The sequence below is a fragment of the Sciurus vulgaris genome (genome assembly GCF_902686455.1).
Source record: "Sciurus vulgaris genome assembly, chromosome: 14".
In the NCBI taxonomy this organism is placed as follows: Eukaryota; Metazoa; Chordata; class Mammalia; order Rodentia; family Sciuridae; genus Sciurus; species Sciurus vulgaris.
In genome coordinates, this window is record NC_136475.1 from 44789169 (window position 1) to 44816904 (window position 27736).

The following is a 27736-nucleotide window of genomic DNA, read 5'->3' on the forward strand; positions in this document are numbered from 1 at the left end:
TTGGAATAAAAATGTTTTAAAATTAACAACATTTAGATGATTTCCATCATTTTTGAGTTAAATTTAACTAACATCAGAATTTTAAGTATTCTAGCACAAGTTTATAGGATTTTTCATATTAAATCTGACATTACTACATTAATATCTGTTATAAAATATTAGTCAACTATGCAGCAAATAGCTATGTGCAGTGAACAGATTCTACATTGGTAAAATCATACTTTAACTTTCTGCTCTCTCACAGTGCGAATAAATTACATATATATGCACACATACACTCATACACACATACATATTATACAAATTATATATATTTGAGTGCTAATTTGAGAAATTAAACTATTTTGATCATTTCTTTATAAAAAATTACATTTAAAATTGGTCAAAATTTATACAAGACATTCACATTACTAAATTAAAAAAAATCCACTTTTAAATGGCTACACTAGACATGTCATATTTTAAAAATCCCCATGTAAGTTTATGTGTTACCTGTTATGTATTTTTAAAAAAGGATTACTCACCTATAACACCAGTCACAGCTAGCTAGCTGCAGTGACTTTGGCTTGGACAGAGTACAATGTGGATTCTGATTAATTTAAAGATTCCAGTGTACTTTTGCTACAAAAGCCATATCCTCTCACAACAAATAGGATTAAGTTTTGATGCTGCATTTGAGCCAAAGTGTTGAAATAAAGAGATTGTTTATGTCCATCTGCACTGAGCTGTTTTGTTAATTTAAAAACTCTTTTTCATATATAGGGCCAATTATTCATTCCCTGATTCAGTTTACTTGCTGAAGTTGATAATTACCTTGAAAAAAGGCAAGAGAAATACCTATAAACACTTTAATAGAAAGAACCTAAAGTTCTTGTAGTAAACCTTCAACCTCGCCACCATAAATAAGCCTAGCACTTTGATGAAAATTAACACTAGTTTTGTAAAGAGCACATTGGGGGATTGCAGTCAAGTCTTATCTTTAGTTCCAGTCAACTAGCAATCCTGAAAGAGTTTGCATCATCATCAGAACAGGCCATTTGATAGGATTCTACTGCTGTACCTAATCAATCTATGGAAGACTGTGGCTGTGCTGTGTAACAAAGCTAAAATAGATTTACAAATGGGGTTTTAGGGGATAAGCTCCTCCACAGGATTACATATTGATTTTAAATATAAAAAGCTTATCATATAAACCATAACTACAAAAATAGTGAACCTATGCATAAATCCCTTTAGAAGAGCACCCACTTCAAACTCTAAGCCAAGAATAAATCAAGATGTACAAAATCCTAGAGAAGATCCATTTCTTGTGCAGAAAATGAACATACCACTTTCTAAAAGCCCACCCCAATGTGTGCAGAAATGAATTTATCTTTCCTGAGGGGGCATTAAATAATCTGGAACAACAACAACAACAACAAAAAAAAAAACTATAGGAAAAGTATCTAAAAGATGTTTGTTAGCTTGAGGGATCCTACAACTTAGCTCAGTAGAGTGAAACTCCTGCTATGAAAACACCTCAGGAAAAAAGGGTAAGAATCAGGCCAAAGTGATTATAGATTCTCAGAAGAAAAGATGTATTGAATATTTTTTTTCTCTCAAACCAAGCTGTTAATGTTTCTTTCACTGTGCTATGGCTATTAATATTATATGCTTTTCACTTGGTGAATGGTTTCAGCAGATTTACTTGAAATGATTTTAGTTTATTTATTAAACCGTCTATGGCTAGTAAGTAGGAGAGATTAGGAAAGAAGACAGCAATGAACATTAAAACAAAGAAAAGCAAAACAAAACCAACTAGTATTGCCTATTCATGTTTTTCTGTGGTGTTTTAATACTCAAAAAGATTATTGAACTGCATGTGTCCATTCTAAGAGCTGGCTCAGAGGACACTGTCTTCACAGATCACAATGATCAGTACCTCTCCAAGAGCCCTGCCCACATCCTGTCTAGGCTAGTGGGACAGGCCTCTCTCTCCAAGAAAGTGTCTTTATTTGAAATCAACAGGCTGCTCCTTTCCTCCAGTCTCCTTTTTCCCTCAACCAGCAAAGGAAACTGGGAGAGAGATTCCAGGCACTGTCACATATGGGACAATGTAATTTAAAGAGAGAGAACAATAACTCAAAAGCCTAACAACTGCACTACAAGCATTTTAAAAAGAAAACTATTATTTTCCACTCTTCTTAAAAGAATATGGTTTCTACTATTCCTCTGTATGTATAAAACGATCAGGCAGATAAAATTTTAGATTGTTTAAGATTGTTAAGCCTGTATATAGGGATAAGACTGCCATGCATAAGGTTCTCTTTTTAAAGTATTTTTTAATAATACTGGTCTTGGGGGATAGAACCAATGTCTGCCTTAAAAGTCAACTCTATATAGGAGAGGATGGGTAAAAAATTTAAAGAATGCTTTATCTTAAGTGTAAAGTATAATGAATCTATAAAGAATATACTGTATAATGAGGTATATTATACATACTACAAAAATACATATATTATATATTATATATACATATATTCTATATAAATAGTATTGCTGGTTCTACTTTTCAACTATTTAGCTTTCCAATCTCTTTTAAAGACTATGCTTTGATTATAAAAAGTATTTATAGAAGAAAAATATTGTTTAATGTACATTTTATTTCAATGGCAAGTTTCACAAAACTTCTTAAATAATTTTCAAAAATTTTATTATCTATAGTGGTATAATTTAATTCATTTAGAGAATCATTTGAAAGAAATTAGCTAACTGAAGCCTTTTAAAATAAAGTAAATCAAAATTAAGTAAAATAAAGTAAATTTCTAAATGAGGCTATCCAAATGTCACTGACATTTATAAAGTGAGACAATGAATATAAAAGTAATTAAAAAGAAAACTTCTGTAACATGTAAGATACTATGTAGATAAATAGGATACATTTTACTTGATGACAATATTATATTAAAATATTTTAAGAATAAAAGACTTCACTTGGCTTTCCTTACAAACTTAAATTTCTAGTTTCTGAACTAATTAGAATTGACTTATTATGGATCAGGTACCTTATCAGGTGAAGAGCAAAATTACCATGGACAGTCAATGGGTTAAGAGGTCAATATAGAATAGGAAAATCAATTTGCATTGATTAAACAAAAGATCCATTTTACAGAGCCCAAAGGATTAGCTTTTAAGCAGAAATCTTTGAACTATAAGGCATTTTCAACTGAGAGATATATATAGAGAAGAGCATTATAAAACACCTAGGAATTTTTACAAAAATTATGCATAGTAAATGCTAGTTAAGGTAGCCAATGTTTACTGATATTATGACTATGCAGAGAATTACTATATAATTTAGTTAAAAACTTTCTGAAAAGTGTGTTATTTTTTTCTTATGCCACTCTTTCCCTGACTATTCACTTAATAGGAGTTGGATTCTTAAGATCTATAGTAAACTGCACAGTAACATATTTTAATGTTGACATCAATTAGATATTATGGTAAAACTTGGATTCTATGGTGAAAAATCAAAATGATAATCTTTTCTGAACCTCTTCAGTGGAAACAACTTTAAATGGCATATAAGTAAAGAGTAATTAAATCCTTATATTTTACACTTAATGGAAATTGAAGCTACCTGAATCAAAAGTTAAGATAATTCTGTACTTAATAACAAACATAATGATTATCTGAATTAGGGTACTTAGATTAATATGCATACTACTTTCTGCCTCCAAGCATTTATTTGCACGATTTCTGTAGACCCTAGTAGAGAAGACCTAGTAAAATCAGACATGTATTGCACTCTTTAAATCTCTCTGACAAATGACACCTCACCCACCTCACCCACCACAGCATTTCTTACCTTCAATAGCTAGCATTGCCCGCAATTCCCGGTTCAGCAGTTCATACCGCCGTTCCAAATCATGTTCTTTTTCCCTAGGCAAGTTGCAAAAGTTCATCAATATGCTAATTACTAAATCATTAAACACTTAAAAGAACCTTTAGGTTACATTGATTTTAGGACTCATAACTGACTTTTCTCTTTAACTTTAAGCCACTCCAAACAAATGATATACAAACCTAAAATCTTCCTCAGTTGAATATTTATTAGTGCTATTATTTTCTTCTTTGAATTCTTGAATGACACAGAGGTATATTTTTATCTGAGGGTAAGTAGTCCCATTCTTCAATGCTTCTTGTATTAAGTGCCAGATACAAGACTATTTTTGAAAATGTTTTTTTATAGTTCATAATGAACAGTCTTATTCAAAACTCCATGCGAAATGATCAAACAAGAAACATGGAAATATTACCAGTGCAAATTTAGAATGGAGACAAAGATTCTGGATTAGTTGAGTTTTGTGCTTCATCATAACTCTTTTATCAAGTTCAGAAATGGCAGAAATTATAAAAGCATATTTTTTTCAACAAAATAAAAGACACAAGCCTGCCCATTCCCACACTAGGTGGCATAACATAAGAACATTGCTAGTGAGTAGAAAGAAACAAGCATCAGTGAACTAAACACCGAAGACTAGAATGTTTACATTTGGTCTAGTCCCCATTGGACTTTAATTCCTACAGTCATAAAAAGGTCACTTCTATTTAAGTAATTAAGCTCTTACCCCAAAGTTTAGATTAACATTATCTGTAGACAATAAATGTATTTTTGTCCTTATAAAGTGTTATCTTATTTTCAACTTAGAATTTTTTCTTCAATAAACTTCAATTTTGTTTTTCTAGAGGGTTCTCCTCTAACCATCAATATAAACCAAAACTCCTTTTTTTGCACAAGTGATTTATTTCCAAAATACAAGAACTGTTTATATACCCCGACTTTTTGTATAACACTTTTTCAGTGTTTATCATGTCATTTACAAATTTTTACTGTCTGGATGAAAACTGTTATATATTATTTTTTTACTTTTTTATATAAAATATACTGTTATTCCTAAGGAAAGAAAAAAATTATATTAATAAACAGAAAACTCCAAAGATGTCAATAATGGAAAGCCTAAGATTTATCAATGCTGTCAGAAAAACAAACATAGTCATGAGTACTTACAGTAGAGAAAGCTGGTTCATTCTTCTTATTAAGGCATTTTTCTTATTAACTAACATAAACCACTCTTGCATCATAGCTTCTTCTTCTTCTGTGTTCCGTCCTACGTATATAAAGAGTAACTTCTTATATGACATTTTATAAGCCAAGTGACAAGTTTAGCACAAGTTTTTTATGATAAAAAATATTTTAGCTACTCCAATACTATATATTAAACTGCTTATAATAATAAAAGATTAAAGTCCAGAACCTGAAAAAATAAGTAAGTATTTAAAAACATATAAGCCAAACTTCTAAAGCTGACATTTTTCAGCATGTATATTTTAGTCCCCCTGGACATACCTATATATCATATTAACACTAAGTACTGTAAACAAAATGTTCCTCCTTTTAAATCCTCCCTAGAGGCTGGCTGGCTATTATGTTTCAATGAGGAACTGATGGTGATGACAGACATATGGTCATGATTAAAAAAAAATTGAAAAATCATTATGAGAATCATAAGACTAGCAGAAAGATCAGAAAAGTCAGAAGATTGTGTGAAAGCTTCTACTTGTAACAACTTCGTATTTCTTTTATTTCCTCTCCCAAAGTAAACTAAAGATATATGTATAACTTCCATTCTGGAACTCATCATTCTTAACAGGGTAAATCATTTACAGATTATTAATACATTGTAAATTACTGTATTACAAAAAGACACCACCAGGTCTCTGGTTAAAAAAACATATTACAGTGAAAATAATGTTTAGAAAACATTTAATTGGAGAAACAATCTAACATTTGGATTGTAAAGCTACTGATTTTGTATAGCAGAAATTTAAAAACTCACTATCCCTCATACCCATTCCATCATCTGTATCACTCTGCTTCCCCCATGACACGCCAACAAAGGCTAGTATTAAGGATTATAATACAGTATACTATATACTTGGTATTGTTCAGGCAGAAGTAGACACTAGTTGTACTCAAGAAAAATATTGATTTTCCTCATATTTTTCCTTCCTCTACCTTCAAATTATACCTAGTCAAATTTAAAATTCTTAGCTTTTTCCCCCTGAATTTTATCCATGCTTTGTTTATTGCTTTACTGAGCCATTATTTAATATTACCAGTACAACATCTATAAAACATTCATACAGTTAAGTTAAATACCTAACAAAAAATTAAATACCCCAATTAAGGTTATTATCCCTAAAGTTTTATTTTCTTTTTAAGTGAGATGGTTCCTTTTACATTTTAAACCTATTTTAAAAATTCAAATAATACAGAGATATGATTGAATAAAATGTCAAGTCCTCTCACTGACCCCACCCTCCTCACCTCCTCACTCCATTTCCCTTCTCCAGAAGCAGTATATCTCCCAAATCAGATACCTCAGCTGTGTCTATCAAAAACATGTATATACTGTATCTATGACACATATAGATTTCTTTCACAGCAATGAAATCATATTATATTGTGTCCTCTGATTTATTATGTCATGTGTCCAAATATCTACTTCATTGTTTTCGATGCATAAATTATGGGCATTCCATAATTAATTAAACTATTTCCACATTAATAACAATTTGAAGATATTTTAAAAATAAAATAGAATCCAAAAGGTGATCTGTGTGCAAAAGATTAAACATGTATTTCAAAGTATCCCTATAAAACAGATATCTGTTATTCATCTTTGGGGAGAATAGTGAGGATATATGCCTTCATTAAATGCTGTTAAAACTGAATGGTATGAAGCCGACTTAGGATGGATTCTTTTAGAGTCTGAACAAAAGTCTTTATTGTTTTACAGTATTTTTAATCTCTCCTTTAGGGTAGCTGGTTTTGTATTCACTTTGGACCATGTGATGTCTTGACACTGGTCATGTGATACAGGCTGCGATAGGCACAAATCCCTGGGTAGCAACAAAAGAAGAAAGAGTAAAAAGAAAAAGCTGAGAAAAAGCTTGCAATTTGGAAAAAAGCCAATTGTACCCTGGTGAAAGCTTTTTTGATCAGTGAAATGACACATGTGTGCAATATTAATAGGTGTAGATTTTATGATATTTTATTTTCTGATTAAAGACCTAATTCTTGTGTTCATGAACTAAGAGGCTTCTAAAAATATAGACATATTAAAACTTTGTTTTGAGATTAACTTAACCTTTAATTGAGGCTTTCAGGCAATACTAGAAGAAACCAGCCTACTCTTAAATTAGCATCATTTTCTTCAATGGAACAACGCTTCCTTGAGTATAACAATATTGATGTGGAACTGTATTATTTTCAGTTTAACTTATGCCTATGATTTCTAGGTAAGAATCCAAGATCCCCTGCCCCTAATTGTTAGGAAATCACTAATAATAAAAGAGTGTCATGGTTCAAAAAGAAATAAGCCTAACAATAAATATTTAAAGACACATTACACATTGCTACATAGATTATTTAAATTAATTGAAAAAAACATCTGTATCACTAAATCCTTATCTGAAATTGTCTACACAATGGAAATCTATACTAGTAATAAAAATTAAAGTTTCTTCTAACCCATCACTACACTATTGTTTTTAGGGGTTTTAAATTTTTTTTAATTTAAAAAGCTCTTAAAAGCCAGTAAGTTGAACCATTACAAATTAATCCTGACTTTAATAACTGGTTAAAGACCCCTTTAGCTTTATAAGTAACAAAAAATATTAAAGCCTGTGATCACAGTGAGCTTTTCTCATTTCTCCTCTAACCATTTGTTATTTAATCCAATACTAGTAATCCAATTTGTCCATCAGACTTTTAAAGGGCAGAATGCAACTTCCTCAGCTTAGACACTTTTCAAAGTACAATATATTTTTCAAATGAATGCTGGATGTTTCATTTTTCCCAACTGTTCCTAGCTCTAATGCACGAGGAAAAAAAGAACAAGATGAACATTGTTCATACTGATTAAGTAAGAGCTCATTAAAGAGCTGTCAGTGCGGTACTTTGAATATGCATGAAGCATATAATCAGATCTAGTACCGTCACTAGAGGAGAATACGGTAAGTACAAAGGATTGATTTAATTACTTAGAGTGGGCTGTGGTGGTAAAGCAGTCTTGTTAGTGCAAAAAGAAAAAGAGGTTGTATTCTGGCACTGTTATAAAAAAGGCAGTTTTAGCTTCTGCCACAATACCTAATCTCAGAATAAAGCACTTTACATTGTAGCTTAAAATGAAGACTGTCATTATATTATAAAATGGCCATAAATCATTTAATCTTGTTTAACCTCACCTGGTTAACTACTTCTCTTTCAAAATTATGTTTAATTTGTAATACAACCACATTTTTGTCACCTCAGAACCAATACTGATAACTTTTATAAATCTTAAAAAAAATTTTCAGTTTCATGATCTGAAAAATTCAATACATACTATTGAAGGTCATTTTGAAATAAAAAATGATCACTACAGTTCAGTATACATTTACGTAAATTTAAGAGCATGGCTGGGATGTTGTACTAGATTTTAAAACATGCTACACCTCCTGTCTATTATATTACCAATAAAAATTACCCATTTTCATCTTAACATTAATATAGTCTTGTAATATGTTTTGTACTTTGTTTCCTTTAAAGACTTGTGTTTTTTATTTTGCTTCCAGATATGTCATGTCTTTTCTCATATCACACTCTCTTAATGCCAGTTTTCTCTCTTAACCAATTGTAGTTGAAGTATGAATTGTAAAAATTATTAAATAATCAAGACAACGATAATGGTAGGGAAAATAGCTGTTAAAATGACTTCAAATTATTCTTCCTCTTATACAGTTAACAAAAACCACTTAATAGACAAAAACCATTTAATACACACAGAACTACATATAATATACTTAATAAATATTAGTAGACTATAGTAACTACTTTTATATTCCATTTCCTCAAATAAATAAGATTTAAAGTTAAGATATAATTTCCTTCAGGAATTCATTTAGTCATTTAAGAATCTGTATGTAGTTTTCATTTATTTTTTTCAGAAGCAGCATTTTCAATATGTTTCAAATAAATAAAAAGAAAAGTGATGTTAAAATCCTGAAATTATTAATCATTTTATTTTATTTTTGTAGTACTGAGGATCAAAGCAAAGACCTTGTGCATGCTAGGCAAGCATTCTACCATTGAGTTACAGTCCCAGCTCTGAATCATATTATTTTAATAAAAAAATTTTTTTGTAGTTGTAGATGAACAGAATGCCTTTATTTGTTTATTTTATGTGGTGCTAAGGATTAAACCCAGTGCCTCACACATGCTAGGCAAGTGCTCTGCCACTGAGCTGTAGCCAGATCCAGCCCTCTGAATCATATTTTAAAAACTGTCCTCTAAATCAATTTATCCTAATATTTTCAACATAATATCATCTATTTACAAAATTATATTAGACAGTGAATTCTTATATAAATGTACCATAAGCAACAATAAATATAATTGTAGCTGAATGGAGGATGAATTCAGTAGGAAAGAGTAAAACCACATAGATGTAATGCGACTGTAGTACATGTAAACAAAGTCAAAGTTTTCAACCATGAACACATTAAAGAATGCTGAAATCTTGCCACAGTCCCATAGTGGCACATGGCTGACTAATGATCAAGTATAGCTCCCTTAGGCAATACATCAAATCAAAATTAAACCAAATGTAAAACCAAAAATGCTGACATTAAAAATTGTCCTGATGGGGATTACAGAATGACATTTGAAATATTTTTAATGGGGAGACACATGAAAGTATCCAACTAACTGGTATCAAGATTTTATTTAATGGAGGAGTCAGAGGCATCAACTCCAAAGCCAACACCATTGCCAAAACGTAGTGTCCCAGTTTTAGAAAATATTTAAACTTAGGAAGGAAATAAAGCTATTTAAGAAAATAAATTTTGCTATATAAACAAATGTTTCTGCTCCAAGAATATCCTCAATCAACATAAAAGAATATGTCCCCCCCAGTACTAAATCACAATTCTTATTGATGTTTTAGCAGCAATTGTCTTAAAACTATTTGCTAAACATGATATATTTGTTATAGTATTAGAAATATAAACTTCAGGGAAAATATGTCTCTTTGTTGACATAAAATAAAAACTAACATACTCTCTCAAAATAAATACATATTTTATTTACCCATTTGGTAAAAAATTAATGTGGAGAGAGATTTGGGGCCACATCATTGTATAGATAAGTTCTGAGAGACTTCTATGCATATACTTCCTATGGGAGTGGTAATAAACAACTTCACCAAAGTTCTTCCTCAATTAATTTATATACAATCCATTTTTATAAGTTGGAAATTAACAGCAATTTTATTGAACCAACTCCTTAATAGGGTCTGAATAGCCTGTTTTTATACCAAAGGTCTGTGTTCAATTTCTGAAAAGGTAATTTATTAAGCGCAAAGTTAAGATAACAAAAAATAAAAAAAACACTGAAGTTGTCATCATGGGAAAAAGTATAACTGATGAAATTCTTGACATTTACTTCTAGTTTCTTCTGTGTATTCCAGGGCCTCGTACATGTTAGGCAAGTATTCTACCACTAAGTTACATCCCTAGCCTACAGTTTAGTATTTTTTTTTAATTACTTATGAGATGGGGTTGTATTCATAACTTTTCATTGCTAAGAGACTTTAAAAGTATTACTATAATACACATTACAGACAATGCATACTTCCCCGCCCCCCCAGTACTAAACTCTACCACTGAGCTACACCTCCAGCCCAAGAGAATGCCTGTTTTGATTACCTATATATGGGTACTTAGCTTAAGTTGCTGAGGCTGGTTTTGAACTTGTAACCCTCCTCTCTCAGCCTCCCAAGTCACTGGGATTACAAGCATGTGCTAACAAGCCTGGCTTTAAGTTAAAACTCTCAGAACTCAAGGGCTGTATTTATTTTTTGAAGGTACATTCAACATATTTTGTAAAATGAGAAAAAATACAGTCACTTTTATAGACATCAATCCACAGAACAAAAAGTATTCTACTTGGAGAATCAATTAGGCACCCTTCAATAGGAGGAAAACTTGAATTGTGAGCTACCCTTACAGATGGATTAGCACTCCCTCCGGGTTCTTCCTTCTCCTGAAGCCCCTTTTGTTTGGACTGTACCAGGCAGACTTCCCTTAACCCTCTCCCTGTCCTAGAGCCCTCTCACAGTCATGTCATGGGAATGACTCAAAAGAGGTTCTAGTGACAGAAATATTAGTGTTAAAGATGAACATGAATAAAATTATTTCTTTAAAAGTGGGAGCAAAGGAAAGCTATTTCTACTTAAATATTTGTATTTTAAGATGTGGTTTTAAATATATACGCATATATAGCATGTTCACTTTATTTATCCAGCTGTAGAAGTGGGTTTGTAGCTGGAAAAAACAAAGTGAATGCTCTACTGGATCACCACTGCCGCTGCTGCATACAACAGATAGTTATAGGCATGGTACCACAACAATGTGACTGTGCTCCAGGTACTGAAAGTTAATTACAGTGGGTTTTAGAGACTTAAGAACAAAGTAAGTTAAGCACAAAAGCATACACCTATAATCCCAGCTACTCAGGAAGTTGAGGCAGGAGGATCCCAAGTTCAGTCTGGGCAACTTTGTGAGATTCTGTCTAAAAAAAAAAAAAAAAAAAAAAAAAAAAAAACGGGACAGAACTGGAGTGTAACTCAGTGGTAGAGTACTTGCCTAGAATGTATGAGGCCCTGGATTTGATCTGCAGTGGCACCCCACCACCCCACCAAAAACAAAAACAAAAACAAAAAAACAAAAAAAAAAAAAACAGAGAAAAAAGAAAAAAGAAAAAAGTAGGTCATGGTATATGGCTGAATCCCAAAGAATGAAAGAGGTAAATTTTAAGATAAAAATTATGGACAAGTAAAATACTTCTAAAAGTTTATTATTATTAAAAAACAAAATTTACAGTCTGAAGTACAAACTGATATATTCTGAAGAAAAGAAAGCCTTCAAAAGAAAAGTCAAATATTTCTGAAGCAAAAAACTTCATCAGGAAAATAAGTTTTCATCATTTTTACAGGAAGGTATTTTGTTATTAAAAGCACAGCTCCTTAAAATCAGTTATGGAATTGTCAACATAGATGAATAGCTGACTTACTAAATACTGGGTGAAAATGAGATTGGATTCTGTTGAAAATGTAGAAGATTAAATATATATAATTTTTAAAACAAAAGTACAAATTCAGGTAGATTTACCACAGATGTGCCTTCTATAATAAAGTTTCTCCAAAACATGTATTATGTAGTCAGTACTACTTTTCTAGGTAGTTCCCTCCAATATTGCTTAAAGTCTTTAGAAGTCTTTAAAACTATCATACCAAGGGCTGGAGTTGTGACTCAGTGGTAGAGCACTTACCTGGCATGTGTGAGGTCCTGGGTTTGATACTCAGCACCACACATAAATAAATAAAATAAAAGATCCATTGACAACTAAAAAAAATTTTTTTAATATCATATTAAGGAATCTTCAGAGCCTCTAGTTTCCAGTAAGAAATGAGTTCAAAAATATCCCATTGTAAAATCTGTATAGTTCTCTTTCATTCTATACTTGCTTTGATCATGCCTGAATTCAGATACCCAGGTAAGACTAGGATATCAGCTTAATTTTGTACCTTCTTACTTTATTTTTAATATTTTTTTTTTGTAATTGTAGATAGACATCATGCTTTTATTTTTATTATTTTCTTTTTGGTACCAGGGAGTGTTCTCAGGGGCACTCGACCACTGAGCCACATCCCCAGCCCTATTTTGTATTTTATTTTAATTTAGAGACAGGGTCTCACTGAGTTGCTTAGTGACTTGCTTTTGCTGAGGCTGGCTTTGAACTCTTGATCCTCCTGCCTCAACCTCCTGAACCTCTGGGATTGCAGGCATGTGCCACAGCACCTGGCTTAAATTTTTTTTTTTTTTTAAATGAGGTGCTGAGTATTGAACCCAGTGCTTCACATGTGCTAGGTAAATGCTCTGCTACTAGGCTATAGCCCCAGTCCCCTTGTTTTAATTGATAAAAATAACATATACAGAAGTTGTTTTGGAATATGTATACATTGTAGTATGTCTAAATTGAACTGATTAACATATGATTACCTCATATTTTTATCTTATTTGGAGTGAGATGAAAGCACTTAAAATTTACTCTCAGCAATTTTCAAGAATAAATTTTAACTGTAGTCACCCTGTTATACAATAGAGCTCTTGAATTTATTCCTTCTAACTGAAATTTTGTAGCTTTTTACCCCAGTCATTCCCATTTTACACCATACCCCTTGCACCCCACGTCTCTGACAACTACTATTTTATTCTCTACTTCACTGAGTTCAATTTCTTTACACTCCACATACAAGTGAGATAATTGTGTTTGTTTTTCTGTATTTGTCTTATTTCACTTAATATAATGTCCTTACATGCACCTTAAATATTTTTGTTCCATGAGGGAGAGTTAAATGGAATTATGCCTGTCTTCTACCAGCCTTTAGCCATGTTCATACTCAAACCACAGAAGCTTAAACCAAGAAGGATAGTGCAGAAGATTCTGTGGCAGATTTCTAACCTGAGCAGGGTTTCAGAAATTAAACATCTGCAGTGAACGCAGTAATTACTGCAGTGAATGCTGTTTTTCCAGGCCAGGTGACTGGTGAGTTTCAGCACTACAATCCCTCATTCAATACCCCTTTAGCTTTCTCAGTGGAGCTCTTCAGTAAAGTACACAAGAGACACTCATAATGAACTTGTGCCATTTCCTGAAGACATGAGAACAACAGTTTCAAAGAGATGCTACCATATATTTCCCTCATCATGTCACTGACAGCCAATAACTTTCTTACAGACTGGAAATAATGGTAATGATGATGATAATAATAGCAAGAAATATTTAATGAGGTTATACAACTTACCTAAAGTTAGTTAGTGATAGAATAGACCTCAAAATCCAAGTAGTCTTGTGAAGCACCATTCTTAGTCACCCACTTGGTACATAAGGACTCATAGGTAATTAGTTTTAACAGAGTAGGCTCTTTATTTTGAGTTCAGGCCCATTTTAACAAAGCCTTCAGAGTGACTCATACACAAACAAATTAACAAACAAAAAAACTAGCTCTATCTCTGGCAGTAGTGGGGTAGGTCAGTGGTACAGCATTGGCCTAGCACACACAGGCCCTGGGTTTGATCCTCGGCAGCACAAAAATAAAATAAACAAAAATAAATCCCACAGAAACCCAAAATACCTATGATAGATAAGAAAACTCCCATCCTGTTCACTTAGTTCATCTACTGCAGAGAATTTCAGTTACTCTTCCCATGCAGGCAACTAGCACTTAACAAAGATCTCAGAGTAGCATATCATACTTCACAAAGGAAGTTAGCCTTTCTTCCCCACTGGGTGGATGTCCACAGGATCCTTGGATTATAGGTTAGTATGTGGTACCTTCCAGAAACAGGATACCAAGAATAGACCTAGACTTCTTGGGTAACCTTGATTTCACTGGGGCAATGGAAATAAATGGTCATTTAATGGAAATGGTCAAGCCTGGCATTGAATTATCAGGGTCAAGTTTCAGCTCTGTTCTTTAAGAGCTGTTAAATTTGGGTAGGTTATTTAATCTCCTCAGTCCTCAGTTTCCTTATCTTTAGAATGGAGATAATAGTACTACTTTGTAGAGTTTTATGATGACTAAAGAAATTAAATATGTTAAACAGAATAATATCTAATCTAGAGTACTGTAAATAACATAATGGCATTATTTTTCTCTTTCTCTCCTACCCCACACATCATTTATATATATATATATACATATATACACATAAATTAATATATGTAATATAAATTATTACATATAAATTGTTATCTAACATAATAAGTATATAACATTACATCTATCTCTATATACACACATAATTTATTACATATAAATTATAATGTATATTATATATAATTTATATTACATTTATAATTTATATTACATCTCTCTCTCTACACACACACACACACACACACATACATACAAGGTAGAAACCTGCTTCAGGATACTCTCTAGGATTTTTTTTTTTTTTTTTTTGGACAGTACTGCATATTAAATCTAAGGGCACTCTACTGTTGAGATACATCCCCACCACCCATTCCCTTTTAAATTTATTTTGAGACAGGGTTTAGACTGGCCTTGAACTTGCAATCCTCCTGCGTCAGGCTCTCTAGTTGCTGGGATTATAAGAATGCAACACACTGCCTGACCTGATTCCTAGAATTACTGACAGTACAAGGTATGGTAATTATGATGATTCCCTCCTGGAAGAGTCTCAGAGTTTCTCTGATTGCCAATGCAAGCACCAGAAAGACCCACACATAGAAAGAAGTAAATATGCTGGACAACATGGTGCAAATCTTAAGGTATTGATTTCATCGAGCTCTTTCTTGTTCCTTTTCTTTTCCCTCCCTCCCTTCCTTTCTTCTCTCTCTTTTTTGTGATGCCAGGGATGGAACTCAAGAGTCTCACACATGCTAGGCAGAGCTCTATCACTGAACTATATCCTCAGCCCTGAATATGATATTTCTAATTTCTTTACATATCTATTTTTCTGGAACAATTAGTCAAAATGCATCCAATAATCACTTTGATATTTTCAATCTCCCCATGCATGGAATTCCATCAACTACCCATTACTCATTTCTCTCTCTCACTCTCCCTTTTTTCTCCCCTGCCCAAACCTGCACTCTTCTTTCTTTTAGAACTGGGTATTGAACCCAGGGTCTTGCACAGGCTAGGCAAGTACTCAAGCACTGGCCTACATTCAAGACCCTCATTTTTCTTTTCTTAAAGGACCTACTCAAATGTAAATTATGAGACATTTCCCTTCGCAAGGTTGTACATATTCTAGGAAGTTTATTCGAAAGGTCTTTTGGCTAATAGCATTTTTTTCAGTTTGAAATTCAGAGAAAATTTAATGTGACTCCCAGAATCTCTAGTATTCCCAATAGTTACATTCAGATTTCTCAACTTAATCTCAAGATATGTTAATCTACCACTTTTAACATGATACAAAATTTTAAATATACCTTCCTTAAACTGAAGAACTTTTTGATATCTCAACAGTCTATGTCAGGTCTGGGGGATATAGCTCAGTTGGTAGAATGCTTGCCTCACAAGCACAAGGCCATGGGTTCAATCCCCAACACCACCAAAAAAAAAGTCCATGTCAGATCCTGACATAATCTTATGAGCCAACCTCCAGCCTTTATTTTATCACCCTGTGTCTGTTTTTTTCCAAAGCTGTAGTCCACTTAAAAAGGGTCAGAGCAATCACATCTAAAATAGCTTACATTCCTACCCAGAGTTATGATCAACTTCAAGTATGTTTGTTCTTCACAATGTATTTGTTAATAATTCATTTCCCATGCTCATTATCATAGAATCAGACGACATAATCCAGAATTTAGTGAAATAGCTACCTAGTTGGCACTTACAATTTTCAGCATAATTTAAAAAAAATTGGGGCTAGGGATGTACTCCATTGGCAGAGTGGGTGATTAGCATGTTTAAGACCCCGGGTTTAACTCCCAGCACCACAAACAAATTTATCCTCTATAAACAAAGAAAAATATTTTAATGAAACTATATTATACAAAATCAACCTTTATTGGCTTTATGAAATAGTTGGCACTTTTTTCTAGAATGGTATTTTACTTTTTTTTGATACTAGGGATCAAACCCAAGGGCTTGCACACAATAGACAAGTGCTCTACCAATGAACTACATTCCCAGCGCAGTGTATTACTTTTGCACTGCAATGTTTACTATGGTTTTATTTAACTTTTTAACTTTGATTTTAAAATAAGCACTTGAGGGGCTGAGGGTGGAGCTCAGTGGTACAGTGCTTGCCTAGTATACTCCAGGCCTTGGATTTGATTCCCTAGCACTACAAAAATAAAATAAGCATTTGAATTAGTTGGGATTGGTGGTGCATGCCTGTAGTTCCTGCCAAGGCTGGAGGTTCACTTGAGACTGGCCTGAGAAACATAAAGGAAAAAAAAAAATAGTTAAAACAAATGGCATTTATTAGAAGTGTTACATTTTGGCTCCATTTAATTTATTCTCATGAGCAATTAAAATAATTTATGACTATATTAGTGATTATTTTTCTCTAGAAAATTTATAACTGAAATACATTCCCATCCAACTACAAAATTATTGTGAATTTCAATGCCTTAGAATTAAAACTTTTTTTAAATTAAAAAATTTTATCAGCCAAAATGTCTCCTCTGACTTACACTTTTAGCCTTCTTTATGAAGATAGATTCTTTAAAAGACATGGACATGACTAAATCGATTAAGTTTCAGCTCAGAAAGTATCCATGGTGTGACAACATGCAGTGAGAAGGAAAAGCTGGTGCTTTACACAGTTCTTAGCTTTGACCACCAAGTGGTGCTATTAAGGCAGAATGATCTGGCATGGGATTGGGTGGCTTCAGGGTGGGTAAAGAATGGAGAAGCAGTATACAACCAATAAGCAACTGCAAGGGAAACTTGCAAGTGAGATGTCCATAACTCTATGCACCGTGAATTCACATGTCATCTCCCACTCAAGATCACTAGTTTAAAAACAAAAGGGAAAACTAATTCATATATTCTGATGTTGATGGTAAAGTCCACTGTATTTCCTTCAGAGAAAAAGTTTAGTTTCTTTTTATTTTTTTGAGATGAGGAGTCTCACTATGTTGACAGTTGTTGAACTGAATGATCCTTTAGCTCCAGCCCCCGGAGGTAGCTGGGACTATAAGCATGAACCATCAGGTCTAGCTTGGAAAATAACTGTTTATATACATGTGTATTTGAACTAAAGTTTATCCTTTAAGGCTAAGATTAATCTTTCAATAAATTTCACCCAAATCCCATTCACAAAAATTTTCACAGAACAAACTTTTCAGCATACATTAAAAATTAACTGGCAATATTAAGCATTTAAAAATATCTTTTTTCTTTTAAAGATACCAACTCATCAGTTTTTCCTTAATTGTAGGAAAAAACAAAAGAAACAGCTCCTTTCAGTGCATGAACCTTTTATGTTCCAGATTAGAAGTGATATGTGAGGAAAGGGAATAGATAAAAAGACTATATATGTTCAGTTTTCTTATGCAAAGAACTCAGAGGCCTAAGAAATGTTATAATTTACCATCCACTAGAAAAAGAGCTGGCAAGGTCTCCAAGTAGAATGAACAATAATTTCAAAGTAGAAATTTCAAAGTAGAAATTTCTAAGCCTGGATAACAAAAGAAAATTCATGGCTACATAATTGGACAGTTCAATCCTCAAGAAGAAGGGCCTGACAAAAGCTAGTATGCACCCAATTCTTTCTATACATTATTATCTCTATTTTTAAAGGAAAGTGTTTCCATGTGAGGAAAATGGGAGAAAGGTGTCAGCGAAGAGCTTGCATCTTTTCTATTAACTATCTTGATTTTGATTCTAGACTAAGGAGGCAACTCACACACACCTGTCTTTCTCTGATGTCCTTCTTTGTCAATTTATGCACTCTTGGTTCAGGTTATTAAGATAGTGTCCGGATGAAACACAGAAAGAGGAAATGCATTTGTAAAATTGATTACTATATGATGTCCTAAAATAAGTTTCTCAAAATACATATTTAAGTTCAGTTTGCTTCTGGATATGCCTTAAAAAACTCATAAAAGTTAGCATACCAATTCAAGGGACTAGCAAAATTCCTAAGGCTTCATCCTAGTTATTTATGTGAAAATTATGGTACTCATTCAAGTATTTATCAATATGTAGTATTAAAAGATAATCTAAGGGTTGAAAAAACAACAATAACAACTTTGCCATCTTATGCCAAATTTCCAGACCTATTCCTCTGGTGTTTTTTAAGAGGAGTGGAGAAGCATAGAAAGTAAGAGAGCAGGGGAAAGACCATCAAAGAAAAGAGAGAACAGAGATGTGCATATCAGGAACAAAGAAAAAACTTAAAGGTAGAAACAATAATAAATAATAAAACTACTACCACAAGGGACAGCAACAGCTACTTTTGTATTGAGTGTTCATCTTCTGCCATTCTCTAAAGAAGGTATTTTCAGTCTTTTACTCTTTTTATAAAAACAGCTTAGAAAATAGAGATAGTTTAAATAAGTTGTCCAAAAACCAATTAGATTTCAGCTGGGATCTTACTGATTTTAGAGTTCTTAGGTCTCAATACTGTGTTTAGCATATCTTTTAGCGATGTGATCTGTGGATCACCTGCATTAGAATTGCCTAGATGGGCTCAATCCCAGATCCACTAAATCAGAATTTTTTAAGCAGGACCTTGGAAACTCTGCGAGTGAGTGTGTGTGTGTTTTGTTTGTTTGTTTTTTACAGACTCGGGCTTTTTATGGATATAAAAGTTTGAGAACCACTGTCTTGGCCCTTTCACAAAGAAGTTACTGAGATTAATTTTTTTTTTAAAGAAAGGGTGATATTCCATGTATAACATGTTATTTTAGCATTGGCATGACATTACACAAATTTAATTTCACATTCAGAAGAAAAACATGTTGCTGCCAAATCAGTTCAAATGCCTAAATTTTATTTCATAGATAGTTGCTGAGAAAAAACACATTTTCCTGGAATTTATACTTCTTTAAATGCAAAATTTTTTTATTGCGATCTAGAATAAGGATGTACCTCACTTTAGGAAATAGGCATGTTCCAAATTAAAAATTATGATGGTGGAATAATTCTTTAGGTACAAAAATTATATTTTATATTTACAATTCAAAATTTCTAGTAGTGGAAATACTTTCTAAAAATCACTGGTAGAAATTATATACATTTTTTTTCTGGATAAATGAATAAACATGAGTCAGCAGATGAAAGTCAACTTAAGACTGTATATAGTAAAAAGCTGGGGCATACAGTGACTGCCAAGGAGAGAAGAAACAAATGTCAGAAATGAGAATCTTAGTAGGCTCTCTGCATTTCTGAATCAAAGAAGTTTCTTTCTAGAAATGCTATAGTCCAATGTCTACTGCATAAACTAGAATGATTCAACAACTGAATGTTACTACTACTTCTAGAAAAAATTTATGTATTTTCCTTCTTAAATAGTCTAAATAATGACATGCAAGTAGAAACAGATATTAGAATTAGCTGAACAAATTGTGCAAGTAAAGAAAACCTGAAAGTATGAAGTTCATTTCACTTATAACTACAGAAAGAAAATAATTTAGGAATTTTACCATATTTTTTTTCAGTGCTGAGGATCAAATCAAGAGGCCTGAGAATGTTAGGTAAGTGTACTGAGCTATATCCCCAGTCTAATATCACCAATATAAAACATCAAAAGTATAAAAAGTAAAGAACAAAAGACTATAAATACCTTAGAGTGTAAACTTTTTTTTAAAACAAACTTCACTGTTTTCTCTACACTGCATATCTACTCATTATTAATTTCAATACTCAAATGCCTATTATAATATTATATAATACAGAATAACAAAATGTACACATATGAAAATAGTAATTTATTATTGTAACTATTTTATTTAATGCTTGATGATGATGTATGTAAAATTCCTAGCATATTAGTGTTTTTCATTTTTTGGTATCTTTCATTTCAAAGAAGACAGTGTTGGTCTTTCATTTCTGGGACCAAACTACCTGACAAGGAAAAATTAGAGGAGGAAAAGTTTATTTAGGTTCACAGATTCAGAAGTTCAATCCATGGTGAGTCAACTCCGTTGGTCCAAGGTGAGGCAGAACATCATGGTGGAAGAGTTTGGCAGAGCACTACTCTGCTCATGGCAGCCAGGAAGCAGAGAGAGGACGTAGAAAGGACTATAGGGAAGATGAACAGTTGCAGGGCACATCCCCAGTGAACACCTCCTCCAGCTACACCTGACCTGCCTATGGTTACCACCCAGTTAGTCCATTCAAACTAGGATGGACTGATTAGGTTATAGTTCATAATCATTTCACCTCTGAATTTTTCTGTACTAACATGGGAGCTTTTAGGGGCCACTTCACATACAAATCATAACAGAGATCTTGACAAATTTAAGTATTTCAGAGATCATACAAATATTAGCTTATATTTATTCAGCTCTCTCTATGCAATATGCCAGGTCCTGTGCAAATGCTTGATACAATGTATCTAACTTAATTCTCACAAATCTCTTAGCTAACACACCATATCACCTTCGACCCAGTGTATCCAAAATTAAATTAATTATTGTCACTACCCAGAGTTTTTACATACTGTATAGTCCCTTAAGCATAATCAGGGATCAAAACATATTTGTTGAACAAATAAAAATCATAAGACATAAAAATGTAAATGAATTTCATCCTTTATAAGAGCTAGAGTTAGGTTTTTTTCCTCCTATTTTATAGGTTTTGTTGTAGTGCTTGGGATCAAACTCAGGGTCTCACAAATGCTAGGCAAACACTTCCACCAAGTTATACCCCTAGCCCTAAATTTATATGTTTAAGGCCATACTGTCCTACTTTTATAATGGAAACTGAGTCTCACAGCCCAAAAAGCTGAGGAAGTAAGTAGGGATGAATACAGCAAAAGCTAGAGTGGTACTCTGGCTATTATCCTCTCAGCCAAGGTCCCAACTCACTGCTGGAATGGCCCAGTCTGTGTTTTCAGATAGTATACTTAGGGTTAAGCAAGACAAACAGCCTCTCCTGTATTTACACCAACAGCAGTGGAAGACAGATGGGGTTTGGTACATCATGGACAGGAATACTGAAGAGAAGGTTGACATAAAAACTTGGAGGGCTGGGTCCTGGCTCATTGTTCTCCTACCTAGTTATGATTCTGCTAATCAAGGATGTAACAGAATCAGTTGTTCAACATGTTCTTTCATGCTCTTCTACTTTCCTGCACATTGCACTAGAATGTAATTGCATTGTTATATTACTTTTTTGCAATTAGAAAATGATGTTATATTATTATGCATTCTTAGAATTAGGTAACATAAAGTAACAAAAATCTTGAAACAGTTTAAAAGCACACAGATTCCTAAAACAGATCAATACCACCACATTTACCAAAAGTATGTTAGTATTTTACTTCTAAAAAGGAATGGACACTATCAATTCAAGTGTATCAAAGAATGTGGCTCATTGCCTCTGGAATTGTGTTAAAAACTTACTTTGCAGAAAATTTATAAACATAAAATGTTATATGTATGTTTTTAAATTGGCTTATTTATTATGACACAGATTCAGTGCCCTATGAATTATCAGTATTAATTATTTCAGTAGAGAACAAGAGGCTAACTCTGTAACATTTCAGAATCTTAGACAATTTTTTTTTACTTTATAATACCAATTTCCCTCAATTTGTTTCTGCATATGAAAGATTCCTTTGGAGAGACAACATTATAACCTTGCCTCTCTATTTGATATTTTGTGTGTTAGAGATCAAGTGGAAGCATTCTACTTTAATAAGCCAAAAACTTCATTTTCTATTTTGTTATGGCATGTCATGTTAGAAAAAATTGCATTAATGACAAGCCTACATTTCTTTTTAGTTTTGGAACTAAAATGCCAAAATAGTTATCTCAGTAAGTTTAGTGCATAGTTTCAAATGATATGATCTCTTATTATAACTTGTACAGAAACAGGCATATATCTACTATAAAATAGAACCTCTATGCAAAATGGAGACATTTTATTACATGAATCCTAATTCCTACCCATATTTAGGAGAGACATAGAAACATCTTATTATATAGAATTGAGAACTAGCAAACTATAAAAAACTATCTTACTATATAGAATTTAGACTACCAAACTATAAAAAACTATTATCATACTAACAATATAGTCTCTACTTTATCCTGACTTATTAACTATAGTTCTCCAAGTTATTCCTATTATTGTAGGATTTCCTCCCCCCTTCATTTTGTTAGAAGTGGGAATGCATTAAGATATCTTATATTTTTTTAGTTTTTTTGAGGTTCCAGGGATTGAACCCAGGGCCTTGCACATGCTGGGCAAGTAGCTGTACTGCTGGGCCACACCCCATCCCCCACATTATAGTATCTTAAGAGGCAATATTTGAAATATGTGAACAACGTACAATTACAAAAATAAAATTTTTCAGGATAAGAAAATTTAAGGAATAGACATAGGAACATCAACTTTATATGTTAAGTGTGAGGAACATTGGCAAAAATGTTCTCCACCTGAAATCTGTTACTATTTCACTATTTCTTTTTTCTCTCTCTCGCTCTCTCTTTTTTTAAGTTGTAGAAGGTGGACACAATACCTTTATATTTTTATTTTTATGCGTGGTGCTGAGGATTGAACCCAGTGCCTCACACATGCTAGGCAAGCGCTCTACCACTGAGCTGCAATCCCAGACTCAGGTATTTCTATTTCTCATCAAACATTCTTTCTTAGGTATTTATCAGTTGTAAAGAATTAGTTTAACTCCAAGTTCAGATATCTTAATTTATAAAAATGTCCCCAGTTGGTTTTCATTTTCCCTTTTCTAGATATGGACAGGGTGAGAGAGGGAGTTGAGTACTGTCATTCCACTAGTAAGTATACAGTGATTGCTAGAGAAAAGTGAGATAATGAAAAATATGTTCCTTCCAAATTATAATAAAAAATGTCATAAAAGTAGGGACAGGGGATGTAGTTCAGTGATACAGTGCTTGCCTAGCATGTGTAAGGCCTTGAGTTCAATCCCCAGCATAAAAAAAAAGAAAAAAGAAGAAACAAATTTCATAAATAGGCAATCTTAACTTTATGTTGTTATCTATACCATAACCCATTAAAAACTATATAATCTGCCATTTTCAAAGAATCTAATGCTTTCTATAGATCTTGCTTTTATGTTAATGAGTTTAATAGACACAAAGTCTAGCATCAAAGATATAGTGAAAAGCAGAACACTTCAAGCATTTAATATAGCTAAAGGGGCAGATTAGAGATCAATAACAAAATCACCTGGTAAAAAAGGAAAAAAGGTGTTGCATTAAAAGGCTTTTTGCTTTACATGTGAAACAATACTGAGAAACCTGTATTTTAGCACTTGTACTCAACAGGCACTCCAAACTATGCAATGATGAGAACAGAGACCCATCCTTTCTAATAATCTTGTGACAAAAGCTAAAAGACATCATCCTATTAACTAGTGATCTCAACTGCTAATGCGGAGTACTTCCTGGTGCCTTTTATGTAGAATGCTGCTATTAAAAAACCACTAAACATTCACTGTGAACAACACAGAATCATTCATCTTTTATCAGCATCTCTTGTTAGAAGAGTATGAGTGGGGCTGAAGGTGTCATTGATATTATGGAGTGGAAATTAATCAGAAATTTTTCTCATATTTTCTTCATCTCACTAATTTACTTTTGTTCAAATTTCCTCCTGTTAAAAAGTTCATACCCAACCCCCTGTTGTACTCTTTTAAGTTGAGAATATTCAACGAGTGCATCCACTGAAAAGCACCAGGTCCTAACACAAAAAGCATTCGAAATTCTCATTTAGTTGTCTTTATTTTGCTAGCACCATGTGGTCCTTGAAGATGTAGAAAACACGGGAAGCCGAGTAAAGATCAGAGCAAGCTCATTAGCATTCTGACAAAATTGGAGTGGTGGAGATGTATAGTTTGCCTAGTTTGTCGTTTTGAAAGCTACCGGTGGTAAGCTTTCTATTTCATTGTGCCTTTGTCTTTTGGGGTGGGGGGGTTCAAAGCAGCAGGGTATTTGTTAGCCCTAGGTTTGCACAATGCATTGTGGGAACCTTTCCTGCACATTCAGCCCCATATTAGTATCATTCCAGTTTGAGTCAAAAAGTTTTTTTTCACTATTTAGGAGAAAAGGACATGTGTGTAAATCTTAATGTATACACTTAATGCATTTATTATAGCTTTGCCTTTCCCTTGTGCCTGGATCATGATGTCCAGAGAGAGTCAGAACCTAAATTAGATTACTTTCAATCAATTGCAAATGTTGCCATTCATTTCAGACTACAACATTAAAGAAAATTTATATTCTGTTCTTTGTCATAAACAACTAATAACACAGGACTGATTCAGTTAAAGTTCAAAAGCTTATGATTCCAATTCTATTTCTGAAACTAGTGCAGAGAAAAAAAAAGTAGTTTGTGCTTTAGAATTATGTAAATAAAGAATGCCTCTTAGAAGACTTACATAAGTTTTTACGGTACTCATTCGATTTTCTTCATTGTCATCTTTTTTTCCTCCTTTTTCTTTCTTTTTTTTTTTAATTTAAGACTTTTTAAGAGCTAAAAGCTACATAAATGCTACTATTCGACATGAATGTTTCCAAATTGCAATGTAATGGATAAAGGTCTTTGGGGATGAATTTATCTGCTAAATCCTTGTGGTTGCCCTTCTATCTTGGATGATGACCCAAAAGAATGTCAACAGCTCATTTTCCCAGAGAGCTGGAAGGAGTCCGTATGCAAGACATAATCTGCACATTCTCAAAGAATCATTTCAAACATTATATTGCACAAGCTGTTTTAAGTGATTTTCCTCTCATCTCTAGTATCCTAACAGTACTTTGGACATCAGTGCCTCTAAAACAAGAACTAAATAAAGTTTTACAAGTAACTTCTACATACGATATATAAATTTTTAGACCCTCTTTCAATGTACATATTAGAAACATGGTCATTGTTACAATAATATGTTTATGGTATAAGTGAAATAATGTCTAAATTAAAGATTAATATATTTCATCATTGTGAAAAAATATTTTTATTAGTTATTATTTTTCTTAGAATCAAATCTCATTTATGAGTACTAGATATAGTCTTTTAAAATTTGTAATTATCACAAGGCCAGGGGAAGTTAAAGAGCAGTGGTGAAGCCATGCGCAGTGGCATATTTCTGTAATTCAGTGACTCAGGAGACTGAGGCAAGAGGATCACAACTTTGAGACCAGGCTGGGCAACTTAGTAAGACCTGCATCAAAGTAATTTTTTTTTTTTTTTTTTAAGGGTTAGGGATATAGCTCAGTGGTAGAGTGCCCCTTGGTTCAATCCCTAGTACTAATAACAAACCAAAAATAACAACAACAACAACAAAAGACCAGTAGTGAATAAAACATAGTGTATGAGTAAACTGATAAAAGTATTTTAACATAACTGGGGATGTAGCTCGGTGGTAGAGCCTCACATATGAAAGACCCTAGGTTGAATTCCCAGCACCACAATCAAAACAAAGCAAAAACAAACAAACAAAACAAAAAACTAGTAAGAGAATGAACCATTTCTACATGAAGCCTTTGATGTGGCAATATTTGATTATATCATATTTTACTTCCTTTGTACAGTAAGAAACTGTGAGAGCTTGACACAGTGACCCATGCCTATAATCCCAGATACTCAGGAGGCTGAGGAAGGAGTATCACAAATTGGAGTCCAGCCTAGGCAAATGAGGGAGATCCTGTCTCAAAATAAAAAATAAAAATAGCTTGGGATATAGTTCAGTGGCAGAGCACTTGCCTAGCATGTAAAAGCCCTGGGGGGTTCAATCCCCAGTATAAAGTAGTATGTTGTCACAGGGATTAGCTTTTACATATTAACTGTTCATAGGCACGTAATTAAAATGATATGATTTTTAAATATTTCTAACAAACTCTAAGCTTCATTTCTTACAGCTTATAGGCTTTATTCTACAATTTAAAAGACTATTCTTTAAACGACAACAAAAACAGAAAGACCTGCTATGTATCATTTTGTAGCTATGATGCAGCTACTTATATATATTATTAGAACTTGAAACTTGACTAACTTAATGCTTAATATTTAAATGTATCTAAACATTGAGCTGATCTGCTGATAGTTTTAAGAATAAGAAATGGATGTTGCCATAGTCATAATGACTAAATTAATTCTATTCTTTGTGATATGAATAAGGCTGCAAAATTGTTTCTTTAACTGCATTTTCCTACGAACGTTTCTTGAACAAAATTATTTGTACTAGCTATATCAAATTAGGAGTATTTAAATTCAGTTTTAAAACAAATACTTTAACCATTACTTTGCTGTATGGAAAGCAGGGGGTATGTTCTTTCTAAAAACATTTCAAAATCATATTTTCTATCTTGAATTTAAACTGGTTATAAACAATTTAGATTTATAATACCAAGATTGCTGAACTATCACTGTGGTAAACAACTACAAAAAACATGTAAAGAAACAGAACTTCTTAGAGCTGCAAATGAATGGTTTTATAATTTTTAAAGCACATTATATTTGCATTTATGGAATTTTCGAAGTCCAAACTATGAAGTGGCTAAAGCATTATAGGTAAGCAAATGCAATGGATAGCTAGACCAGCTACACATATTCTAACAGTTTTTTTATATTATATCAAACTTGAAGCTTCTTCACAAATATTCACATTATACTGGTGTTTAGGTTCCTATGACTTAAAGGCCAGATGTTTTTCACAAATGACCAACAATTGTAGTTAGAATAAATTAATGATTGATTTTTTAAGCTTTGATGGAATTAAGCATACTTCTTTTTCTCAATGTGCCCATGTGAATGTTTGCCTGTTAAACTTCTTCTTCTTCTTCTTTTTCTTCTTTTCTTTTCTTTCTTTCTTTCTTTCTTTCTTTTTTTTTTTGACAAGTGAGGCCACCCGGCAGAAAACAACTGATGCAAAACCCAGGAGTAATCCCTCTGTTTAGTTC

General features: G+C 32.8%; 1 protein-coding gene across 4 annotated transcripts in view; it reads right to left on the reverse strand.

Moving 5' to 3' along the window:
* Positions 1–27736, reverse strand: part of EHBP1 (EH domain binding protein 1) — a 309286-nt gene that overhangs the window by 3746 nt on the left and 277804 nt on the right. For all 4 annotated transcript variants that reach the window (XM_079109672.1, XM_079109674.1, XM_079109673.1 and 1 more), the window contains 2 exons: positions 5051–5150; positions 3848–3921 (listed from right to left, as the gene is read on the reverse strand). In XM_079109672.1, coding sequence (XP_078965798.1) covers positions 3848–3921; positions 5051–5150 — 174 coding nt within the window. The remainder of the gene's footprint in view (positions 1–3847; positions 3922–5050; positions 5151–27736) is intronic.